The 11,792-nt window shown below is 42.9% G+C and overlaps 1 protein-coding gene across 5 annotated transcripts in view; it reads right to left on the reverse strand.

The window, feature by feature from the left end:
* Positions 1–10,430, reverse strand: part of KIAA0319 (KIAA0319 ortholog) — a 36,223-nt gene extending 25,793 nt beyond the window's left edge. For all 5 annotated transcript variants that reach the window (XR_013545246.1, XR_013545245.1, XM_078393504.1 and 2 more), the window contains exons 1-2: positions 10,314–10,430; positions 1,231–1,401 (exon numbers count right to left, since the gene is read on the reverse strand). Coding sequence is in view for 3 of the 5 variants with exons in the window: in XM_078393504.1 (XP_078249630.1) it covers positions 1,231–1,285 (55 nt within the window). In the remaining 2 variants the exon portion in view is untranslated. The remainder of the gene's footprint in view (positions 1–1,230; positions 1,402–10,313) is intronic.
* Between the last annotated feature and the right edge of the window lie 1,362 nt (positions 10,431–11,792).

Consider the following 11,792-nt stretch of genomic DNA (forward strand, 5'->3'; position numbering starts at 1 on the left):
AAAATTTAACTGTCAATCTACATTATCTGGTATGTGATGCTGTGATGCCACTATATAAATGCAAAATGACAGCTTGGCACAAGCTTCAAACTGTAGTTCCCATGGGCTTCAGAATTCAGAAACGTTTCAGAATGTTTGATACTAAGCAAAAACAGACCTGATTGGATGGTTAATTTCTCTAAAAATCAAGATATTAATTACAGAACAGAAGCTTAATAAACAAAATTCAAGAGTGGATTCCACAGCATCCCAGAAATTTGAATCACCAGCTGCCACTGTAGTAGAAGAAGAGTGAAAAGTCATGCCCCTGCCTACTTTTAGCTCTGTTCCTGCCCACAACAGCTTCAGCCACCATCCCAGTTCTCACAAATATCTCTAAAGGAGCACAGGAAGAAACCGGTTCCCACCTTTGCAACAGGACAGAAACATCAGCTTTCAGCTACAAACACATTTCACTCACAAATTTACATTTGTCTGACGGGCAGAAGGAGTGGAGGGGATGGATTTATAAACTAAATGCTGCCAAAGCTCATCTCTAGCAACATTTGCTTGGGCTTATGAAAATTTTATTTCCTAAGCAAAGCCAGAAAATCTTTTGAAGTCATGGTATTGCACCACATTCATCTTTAAGCTCCTGGACGCAATGAATATGATTTCATCCTCTCCATGGGTTTCTATAATGCTACTGATATCCCAAGCCTCCTTCATTTCCTTTAAAAAAACTTAAGTCTTTTTGGGGGGAGGGAGGGGGAGGGGATAGCACCTACTTCAGGAAGACTTAATGGATGAAGGAAGGTAGACCAGAGGAAAATATTAACTTAAATCAGAATATCATACACATACGCAGAGGAAAACTCCAGCAGCATTACCCACAAATGAACAGACTTTCGTCTGTATTGGTTTCCCTTTATTCCTCCATAGACATTTAGGCACTCTGTGATATTTACAAGGGTTGTGTAGTGTTACACTCGTATTTCACTGCTCTCATCACATCCAGCCAATTCTTAGTTATTCCTGTCTTCCTTCTATCAATACTCATTATATAAACCATTTAAGAGTCTTCAAGCATAAAGTTAAAAGAAAACATCCATTTTTTTTTCATTTTGTCAACCATGTACATTTTGGAGCATAGTGAAGAAAGAAAATTGGCCATGTGGACTTCTCATAGCCTTAGAAGCAAGTTAATGGTTTGTTCACTTTAACAAGGGGAATACAGTCATATCAACCTACCTGTTAAAGCCCCCAAAAGTAAGTAGAGGGCTCTTAATCCTAGATCGGATGACATTCTTCCTCATACAGGCACTGGGAACCCTGGTACAGCAACCTGGAAGCGCCAAAATCTTATTATAATTTTATTCCAATGTTGCCCAATGTAAAATGTCCAGCTGATGGCCTGCAGGGCTAACAACAGAGAGAGGGGAAAAATAGGTCTGGCATAAATATTAATTATAATGTCACTCACAGAGCTAGCAGATAGTCAGGAATGTATAATCACTCTTAGCTGTGACTACCTATAAGGAAGATTACTTGTAACGGTTGTGTATGTGTGTGTTTTTAACTCTGCAAGGAAACTGTCATTGAAACTTGCCACAGATTAACAGCCACATTAAGGTTGTGTAGAAAGTACCCTATTTCTCCTAAAATAAGACCCAACCTGAAAATAAGCCCTAGTATGATTTTTCAGGATGCTCATAATATAGGTCCTACTCCAAAAATAAGCCCTAGTTAAGTGAAACCCCACTCTCCACCATTATGCAGCAACACAAGATGACATGACTGTATTTGAATAAATGGAGGTGGTTATATATGACAAAAAATAAATCATCCCCTGAAAATAAACCGTAATGCGTTCTTTGGAGCAAAAATTAATATAAGACCTTGTTTTATTTTCAGGGAAACAGGGCATATTTCCATATGCTCCAGAACTAAGAAAGAGAAAACAGCAATGTTGCTTATAACAGGCTACTTTTTGGGTTAACAAGGGTTTCTCTTGCAAATAACCTACCCCCCCCCCCATATTTACTCATTATTTTTTCTCTTTACTGGAGGTACAGTGTCTGTGTTACAGAAGACTGATGGGCTGTGTGTAATGGTAAGTGCATTAACTTGATTTGGGGCCTTTTCTAACTTTTAAAATGGCTTTTTATACATAACATTTCAAGCTCTGGTCTGGACGTTCTATACAGGGCAAACACATTGCTGATACTTCCACACTTTAGAGTAACAGTGCTGAATACCTAGAGTTGGTGAAGCCTAGGAATTGGGGTATATATTCAGTAGAATCCAGGCAATGTTGCTATGGGTGAGATGGGTTTCTCCAAACTAGGTAAAAGTCTGACTTCATGATGCCACTCAATGCATGAACTAGTTTCAAAGCTTCTCTAAGCCTCTGTAAAGAAGCACAGAATCACCCTCTAAGCATGAAACACAAAAATAGAGCAGCAAGTGCATTTAGGAAATAGTTCTGCCAAGAGAGCCCAGCTACAAGGTATGCAGCCAGCAATGTTCCTTGGAGGGAATTCCACGCAGTCACCTGCATGGAATTCTGGTTACCCATGATGACCAAGTTAATAGTAATTACATAAACACAAGTCTAAAATTAATCAATCAACCACTGAGGAAAGCACAAACAGCAGACTATTGTCAAGAAATCAATAAAAGCAACAGGAACACGTGACAATTATTAAAAGCCTTGAACAATAAAAAGATATTCATGTAAATTATAAAAGACAATACTGTGATATCTCTCAAGACTGCCTGCTTTGGCTTTTAGTGTGATTGCCTCTTGTGTTCTGTGGTACCTCGACTTGCGAACTTAATCCATATTGGAATTAAGTTTGTACGTCGAAAGGTTCGCAAGTCAAGTAAAACTTTCCCATTGGAATGCATTGAAAACCATTTAATCTGTATCTGCTGTTTTCCGTTCGTATGTCAAGGCGCTATTCATAGGTAGAGGCATTACTTCCCATAGGAATTCTACCACTAGGGGGTGAATTTTTAATTTTTCTTCTTCTTTTGACCTAAGGTGAACTTAGGTTAAAAAAAAGTCAGGAAATGTTTTTTTTTTCTTTTTTCTTTTAGTTTGTAAGTTGAGGCTCCGTTCGCAGGTCGAAGCAACTTTTTGCGAACGGAGCCATTCGTAACTTGAATCATTCATAAGTAGGGACGTTCTTAAGTGTATTCCATAAACTTGGTGCTGTCACTGGCACCCCCAATGCCTAGTCTTCAGAAGCAGTCCTAGCCATCTGGCAAGGGGCTTCTGGAGCACACTTGAAGAGTCAGGCTGAAAAATGGCATTCATTCAAGGCCCCTGACAACAAGCTGCTTGCAGCTCTATGTTATTTCAGAGCTTAATTCCTAAAAAGCACAAATCTGTCAAATGGAGAACATAAACAGAAAATAATTTTGATCATCTAGCGCACAGGGAGAGAGAATGAAAGCAATCAAGATACTCAGGAAGTTCTTGATTCATCACCTGTCCATAAGACATGCTGCAAACTCTCCATTGTTTGATCATTTTTAAAAGGGATCTTTCATTACAAGGGCACTTTGCGAAAGAACCATTAAGCAGCTATGACAGCTGCTGCATCAAATGTCTTGTGTTAACAATTGCTGGGGCCACTGTGAATAGTGAGGAAGTTCTAAAGATGAGAGGTTTAAAAGATTTCCTGGTTCCAAGAGGCAATCACACTAAAAGAGTGTAATTGCTCTGCTGAGATATTAAAATGCTGTTATTGAAAAGAAAATGTAAACCAGATCATGATGCACATAGTAAATAAACACAGACCCCCTATTGTTCAAGGCAAAATGCTGTCTCAAAAGCCATTCAACTTCATATGTACAGTAATTCAAAGGGTAACTTAACACACATGGTAACAGACAGCTGATCATAATCCAAACTCCATAAATATAAATCCAGTGACTCCCAGAAGCCTAACCACCATGGCTAATAGAAATTCTGGAAATAGAAGCCCTAAACCTCTGGAGGACCAAAGGCTGAGAACCACTGACCTATATCAATCTTCTCCAAACCGAAGTCTTTCACAACTCCCATCATTCCTGGTGCATCTGGAAAGCACAAGCATGGCAGAATATAGACCCAACGCATGACCTAGAAGTATCTATCTAGACAGTGCGCTCACCACACTGGTCCATGCACTTGTAGTCTCTAGACTACTGTAATGCTCTCTATGTGGGGCTTCCTTTAAAACTGATGTGGAAGCTCCAGATGGTCAAGAACACGGCGGCCAGGCTATTAACGGGTGGAATGATTTCACCATATTTCCCCCACCTTAGCCACACACTGGCTACCTATGTGCTTCTGCATCGATTTCAAGGTGCTAACTATTACATACAAATCCCTTAACAGTTTAGGCCCTCGATACCTGGCAGAGTGCCTTCTTCCACCCAGTTCTATCCATATCACCAGCTCCAGTCAGGCCGGGCAGCTGAGGGGCCTAACTCCTAGAGAGGCCCAGTGAGGAAAAAACAGAAATCAGGCCTTCTTGGCAGTGGCCCCTCGCCTATGGAACAACTTACCTGCAGGGATCCACCTGGTTCCCTTGTTGAGGGCCTTCAAGACTATCTGGAAGACATGACTATACAGGCAGGCCTTCCCTATAGCCATTACCTAGCCTATCTTTTCCCCCCTTTTTCCCCTCTCTTTCTTTTTTTTCCCTTTTCCCATCTTGGACTTTGTGATTAATTTTTATGTTATATGTAAACCACCCAGGGGTAGATACGTTCTAGATGGACGGTATATAAATCTAACTAGAATAAATAAATAAATATCTCAGGTGGCCACTTTTCTGAAATTAAGCAGGCTTGGATCTGATCAATGTGTGAAAGGGGAAGGGGCTGCCCAAGAAACTGAGTAACACTGATCAGAAAAAGAAGGTACAGGCAGACATCCCTCCATCATTTCTGGATCCAATTAAAAGCACAGGTCCTCTCAGTGATTGTTGAGATGAAACACAGTTTCATCAGAGGAAGAAAAAGCGACAGCTTTATGGCCTTATACTTGCTATGTCCTGAGATATGTAAACAACAATCCAGTGCTAGGAAGTGGCCCTATTCCACTGTGCCCCTAACCCCTTTTCCTTTTGTGGCATGTCTTTTAGTCTATAAATCTCTATGTGGGATTGATTGATTGATTGATTGATTGATTGATTGATTGATTGATTGATTGATTGATTGATTGATTGATTGATTGATTGATTGATTGGTTGGTTGGTTGGTTGGTTGGTTGGTTGGTTGATTGATTGATTGATTGATCGATCAATTGATCGATTTCTATCCTGCCTTTTTCCTTAAAATGATACAAAGTGGCTTACACCATTAAAAAGAGTACATTTAAAAGCTAAAAATAGTAGGTATATAAATATTTTTTATAAATTAAACAAGAATTATAATTAAAATAGTAAATAAAATCAATATGAAAAACACAAAAACAACAGAGCACAATGATCCAATTTTTTTAAAAAAAGAAAAGCCTCTCAGATCTTCTAATACGTGCAACTCATTGTGGGACAGGAGGGCCTTCTAAGATGAAGAGCAAAGTAAATATGATCAGCAGTAGCTGCTGCTGCTGCTGGATCGCTCAGTAGTTGAGGCATCTGCCTGCAGAGCCAGAGGTTGGGAGTTCGATTCCTCACTGCGCCTCCTTGACAGGGGCTGGACTCTGTGATCCATAGGGTCCTTTCCAGCTTTGCACTTCCAAGATTATAATAATGATGATGATTAATCATCATGCTGTGTTAAGCTTCTTTGAAGAAAGGCAGAATATTGTAAACAATAATCTGAGGCTCAAATGTTTCCAGAAATCTCTCAGGTAGGCCATGATATATATGATATTTGGAATATACATAAGATGCTCAGACTTTGGATGAGCAAGCATCCCTGTCATTGCAATGAATGCAGGCCTGCTGGATCTCAATACAGGACTATCAGCAAGTTTTCCTCAGCGAAGAATAGCAAGCTCCTTAGCCATAAACCAGCCTGATGTCTGTGGTCAGTCAGGACCCAGAAAAGGAAAGAAAGCTAAGGAGTTCCATTAAGTCTTTAAGTGTAGAAATTTGTGGGAATAACATTAACAGAGTACAGCAGGCTAGTGATGTGAGATAATGGCTACATACTCATGGCAAGGTAAAGGAAAGATATTTCTTATTCCAAGAAATTCATTCAGGATTTGGCCCAGAAGAATCTGCCATAAACCCTAGCAAGAAAATCACAGAGCTGATTAATCACAGCACAGGTATGCCATTTACTTAGCCCAGTGAAAAGACAAAATAGACAGCATAATAGCTTGTTAATATCTGTGAAAAATAACACAAGATATGAGAAGTGTGGCTATAGCACATGGGTGGCTAGTCTGTGATCTGAATCTGGAGGTCGCCACATGCCAGAGGGGCTAGGAAAAAGCACACACTTTGTTCAGATCCAAAGTCTCCTATGGATCCACAAAAGGCAGAAAAATGAAATAGGATGGTCATAGTGAACTGAGAAGGAGGAAGCCACAATCATTTGACTTTGTTATTTGAAGCAGCAAATTGGTATCAGTTTACACGGTACCATCAATTCTGTGAAGGTCAGAAGGCAGCGAGTGTGCCGTCTCCTCTAGGTGAAACGAATATCGAAAGAGAGGTAGTAAAGAAAGATGAAGTAGGAAGAGAAAGCAAACTTGAAAGGGTTAAGATGGAAGTTTGCTTGTTGGAAGAGGGAAAGAATAAGGGGGAGGAGCAGTGGATTGACGTGTGAGAAGAAGGTATATAGGAAGGGGTGAGCGCGCGGGATTTTCAAGTAGAAACGGGCCTGAAGTGAGACTCTAAGGAGTCCAAGGCTAAGGAAGTAAAGAATCTGCTAGAGGACTTTCCGAATCTTAAGGTTGGTGAGCTACTCCCGGACCCCACACCAAAACAGGGAGGAATCACTATCTAAGAAACCACAGAATGGACGATGGTGGTGTTACCAGTCCTTGGAGGAAGATGGTACGCCCTGATACGACATTCAACAAGCCTCCGGCCGAGGGGTATTGGGTCCGTCATCTTTGCTGTGGGACCATATGTGCTGTGAAGAGTGCTCCCCTGCGGAAACCTACAGACAAGGAACGTTTTGGACTGGCTCCCCAGTTTTGAAGCGGGACTATATAGTTAATCCACTTGGACAAGTTGAGAGAAAGTTGAATGACTGGGACACTTTGGTGCCCACAGGAGTTATAGTTGACACCCCTTTAATAAAAATCGTTCTGTTTTGGAAGCTCAGACTCCTCTCATTCCTGCTTACATCGGGGAACCGCCTAAAACTTAATTCGAACCTTTTGACAAATTCACACAGCTATTTTGGAAGTATAACTGTTCAGAAGTTGGTTTTGTCAGCACAGCCAGTTCAACAATGCCAGCACTGATACAACCAACTCATAATGACTTCTGAGGCTTTAAAGCAAGTGTGGTCAATTCAGTAGGTCTCCAGGCCAATTTTCTGGTCCTAGTGCCTCTGGAGGGGGTTCCACACAGCCCCATCTGAAAATGCAAAAAAATTAAACCAGAAGTAAAAGTCCACTTCCAGATTTGAAAAATTGGTACATATTTGGATATATTAGACTGTGCAAAGAGGCCATGTGACTTATTTAATGGGTGAACAGACACCCCTAGAAGCTTCTAGGAGTGGTCATTACTTTGTATTTTTAATCTGGGGGGGGGAGAGAGGAGCTAGAGGAGATGTAGGGCTACTAAAATAACCTTGGAAGGCTCTATGTTGTCTCAGGGTGACACTTTTCCCACCTTACTTTAAATAATGGTGGATCACTGTCTCTACCTCACTCAGACAAACATGAAAGCCAAGATTATCTATGGTGGGTCAGCATATGATGTCTGAAGTTGTACTATCTTGGTAGTTCTCAACCTGTTTACATACATGGTACAAATAAGAAACTCAGAGAGTTTTATAAATAGTGGATAGCTCAGTGGTTTAGGTATCTGGCTGCAGAGCCAGAACCTGGGAGTTCAATTCCCCACTGTGCCTCCCCAACAGGGGTTCGACTCAGTGATCCATAAGGACCCTTTCAACTCTGCAGTTCTAAGATAATGATACACACAATCTAAAAACCATAGAGACCTCAAATTCATTCATTCAAGGAGACCTATTTCCAAGAAGACATGGGAGTGCACTGAAAGTACTAGCCGTACGAGCTTAAGGTTTACAAAGATCAGACTGACTGCTGTGAAAACGGTAGAAACACAGCCTTAGATCCAGAGGTGTGGGTGCACATTAACTCCCAAAACACATGGAATTCCTTTTCCTTTCTCATTCAGTTCCACAAGAGAGAGAGTTCTCAACCACTTCTTTCTACATGAGGATGTACCATCAGCACTGGAGGGAATGGGACAGTCCTCAGGGACATAGGATGTCTTCCTTATACCAGGGCGTGCATCACAGTCTGGCAGCAGCTCTTCAAAGACCTCAAACTGACATTTTCCCAGCCCTGCCTGGAGATCCTGGACACTGAATGTGGAAGCTTCTACCGGCAAAGTTTTATCTCCCTACTTCTTTCCTCATGGGTAGGAAAACTCAATTTATACAATGCAATTCCTGCTTTGGCAAGGAGTCAAGACTGGATCATCTGTTCTTTGAGACAAGGTATTACCTCTGAGCAAAAGAAACTAAAAGACAAGAAAGTATTCCACAGAGAAAATATGATACACAACATATATGTATGATTCCATTTGTGCTAGATGTGCAAATATGCTCTCTTTTTGTCTCCAGTTAAACATAAATAATGAAAGCAATAGGATTAAAAGTGTTTTGCTAAGAATGTTTTCTAATCTGGGTACCGAACTTGAGAATGCCGTTGGCTTGAAATAGATCAGTAGAGAGCCATTTTAAAAACTTGAAACATATCACAGCCATTTTTTAAATTATGTGCAAACATAATTAAAAAAACCTTCACAAACAGGCGAACAAAAAACAGAACACTACACAAAGTTACAATTTAGGCATGAGCTATGAAAAAAATTGGGCTGCAATTCTACACCCGGTTTCCTAGGAGCAAATAACTCTGAATTCTGTGGTAGTTTCTTCTCTGTAGATATCCATTTACCTCAGCTATTAATAACTGACAATCAATTAAGCATTGATCTTTTTTTAATACAGTTGCTCAAAATTAATAATCCAAACATTATAGCAAACTGTACTTCTATCCAAATCCTATTCCATGTAATCTTAAAAATATATATTACAGTACTTGTCTTTGATTCTTATGTTTCAACAAAGTATTTTGAAGTATTCAGTTTACAAAACGGCAAACAAGACATTGTACATTAATTTAATTCCTTATCCCTTTCACTGATCAAACTCTTCTTTAAGACACCTGCAAATACAGAACTGGGAACTACAGTAATAACCAACTTCAGCATGATCCAGTGCATTCCATACACACACGAGGAATCCTGGCTCTTGTTTCTGGTATCTTTTAGCCAACAGGTTGGAAATGATACACACAGAGAGATAGCATTTCTCTCTTTTCTGAAATACACTGTATGTTTTAGATAGCTGTCCCCACCACTTGATGCAACCAACCATTTCTGTTCAGTTTCTCCTTGAGATTAGGATGCTGAGTGGCCGCCCTGTGAAAAACCTTAAGACCTGCAGACCTGCATGCATTTTATTCCATGTGGCCACAGGAGGAAGGCGAGAGGCGAACAGAACCATCATCGTGTTCCGAAAGAAACCTGCCAAGGTTGATTCTGGTGAGAAAGTGCAGCAGACTCGGGGTACCCAAGGATGTCCCCACAAATAAGCCGCAATACAGGCTTCCCTCGCCCCGAAATTGCTAGGCAAGATAAGGAGGGGGGAATCTCCTGAGGCACACACTTTTTCTTTTCATCTTTTCTTTCTTTGCAGCGGGGAAGGGGAGAAAGGGAAGGAGAGGTGGCCCTGCCATTCTGCTTTAATTTTTTAAAAGCACCTGCATTTCCTAATTTATAAAGCGACTGGCTTGGAGTTGGCTTCGCAGCGGGTCACCGTGCCAGACACACCGGGGAGGGGGGGGCTGGACGGACACAAACCTGGATCAGTGCCAACACAAAGACGGGGCCAGAGAAACCCAGATCCGACGAGTCTCCTCTTCCGCCGCCGCCAACCCGGCCCATCCCAGCCCCCACGGCTTGCTCGCCATCATCCGCCTGCTGGGCTTCTCCTGCATCCCGCCTCCCCCAGCTCCCCAAATCGCCGCGCCAGCAGCAGTGCCCACCTCGGCCGGGAGAGAGAAGGGAGCAGCTCCGTTTTGCTTTGGTGGTTTGCTTCTTCTTTTTTTTTACCTGGCGATGGATGATGCGGCGGGGAGAGGCGTCGCTGGTGTCCCTCCGGGCACGGCCGGTTCCCCCTGGGGGCCCCTTGGCCGCGTCGTCTCCTCACCCTCTACCCGACGCTGCGTAAGAAGGAGCGATGGGCACAAAAACCCTTTTTCTGCTAACGACAATTTCTTCTAAAAAGTGGTGTGCGGAGGTGGGAGCCCTCATGGGCCGACCCGGCAACGGGCACAGACGATCAGTGGCTGAAAAGATGCATCTTTCCCTTCCGGCTGAGCTCCCGAAGAAGAGCAATGCACAAAGATCCAGTTGTAGATACGCGCGCGCCCGTGTGTGTGCGTGTTTCTTTCCCCTCGGGGTTGCAGCCTCGTCCGCTATCTCGTACACGCGCGGCCCATCCCAGGCTCAGCGCTGAAGCTGAAACCCAACCCCACCGCCAGGGGGCGATGCCTGAGCTCCACCCAGCTTTCTTTCTTACCCGGCGGAGCAGAGGAGTAACGCCAACCAACATAACGAGGGAGGGCTAAGGCGGATGGGTGGAGAGACTACGTTGTTGTTTAGTCGTGTCCGGCTCTTCGTGACCCCATGGACCAGAGCACGCCTGGCCCTCCTGTCTTCCACTGCCTCCTGGAGTTGTGTCAAATTCATGTTGGTAGCTTCGATAACACTGTCCAACCATCTCATCCTGTCCTCCCCTTCTCCTCCTGCCTTCACTTTCTCAACATCAGGGGCTTTTCCAGGGAGTCTTGTCTTCCCATGAGATGGCCAAAGTGTTGGAGCCTCAGCTTCAGGAGCTGTCCTTCCAGTGAGCATTCAGGCTTGATTTCCTTTAAAATGGATAGGTTTGTTCTACTTGAGGTCCAGGGGACTTTCAAGAGTCTCCTCCAGCACCACAATTCAAAGGCATCAATTCTTCGGTGGTCTGCTTTCTTTATGGTCCAGCTCTCACTTCCGTACATCACTACAGGAAAAACCATAGCTTTGACTATGTGGACTTTTGTCGGCAAGGTGATGTCTCTGCTTTTTAAGATGCTGTCGAGGTTTGTCATCACTTTCCTCCCAAGAAGCAGGCGTCTTTTAATTTCCGGGCTGCTGTCCCCCCCATCTGCAGTGATCATGGAGCACAAGAAAGTAAAATCTGTCCACAATTAGGAGAATTTCTGTCTCGGGTAAGAGTGGCAGGGGAATACCTAGGCTAGAGGCTTGCCCATAGTGTTAATTCACGCATCCTCTGGGTTTCACCCAGCCTGGGGCTGAAAGGGTGATGAGTATTGTACTACAGAGGCTCCTTTGCCTAGTGCAGTGGTTCTTAACCTGTTACTCAGATGCTTTTGAACCGCAACTCCCAGAAACCCCAGTCAGCACAGCAGATGGTGAAGGCTTCTGGGAGTTGCAGTCCAAAACTCCTGAGTAACCCAAGGTTAAGAACCAGTGTCCTAGTGGAATGCCCTTTAGGGGGGTTCCTTACAGTCATCATTCCTGCTAATC

This window comes from Pogona vitticeps, chromosome 4 (assembly GCF_051106095.1).
Source record: "Pogona vitticeps strain Pit_001003342236 chromosome 4, PviZW2.1, whole genome shotgun sequence".
Taxonomy (NCBI): domain Eukaryota; kingdom Metazoa; phylum Chordata; class Lepidosauria; order Squamata; family Agamidae; genus Pogona; species Pogona vitticeps.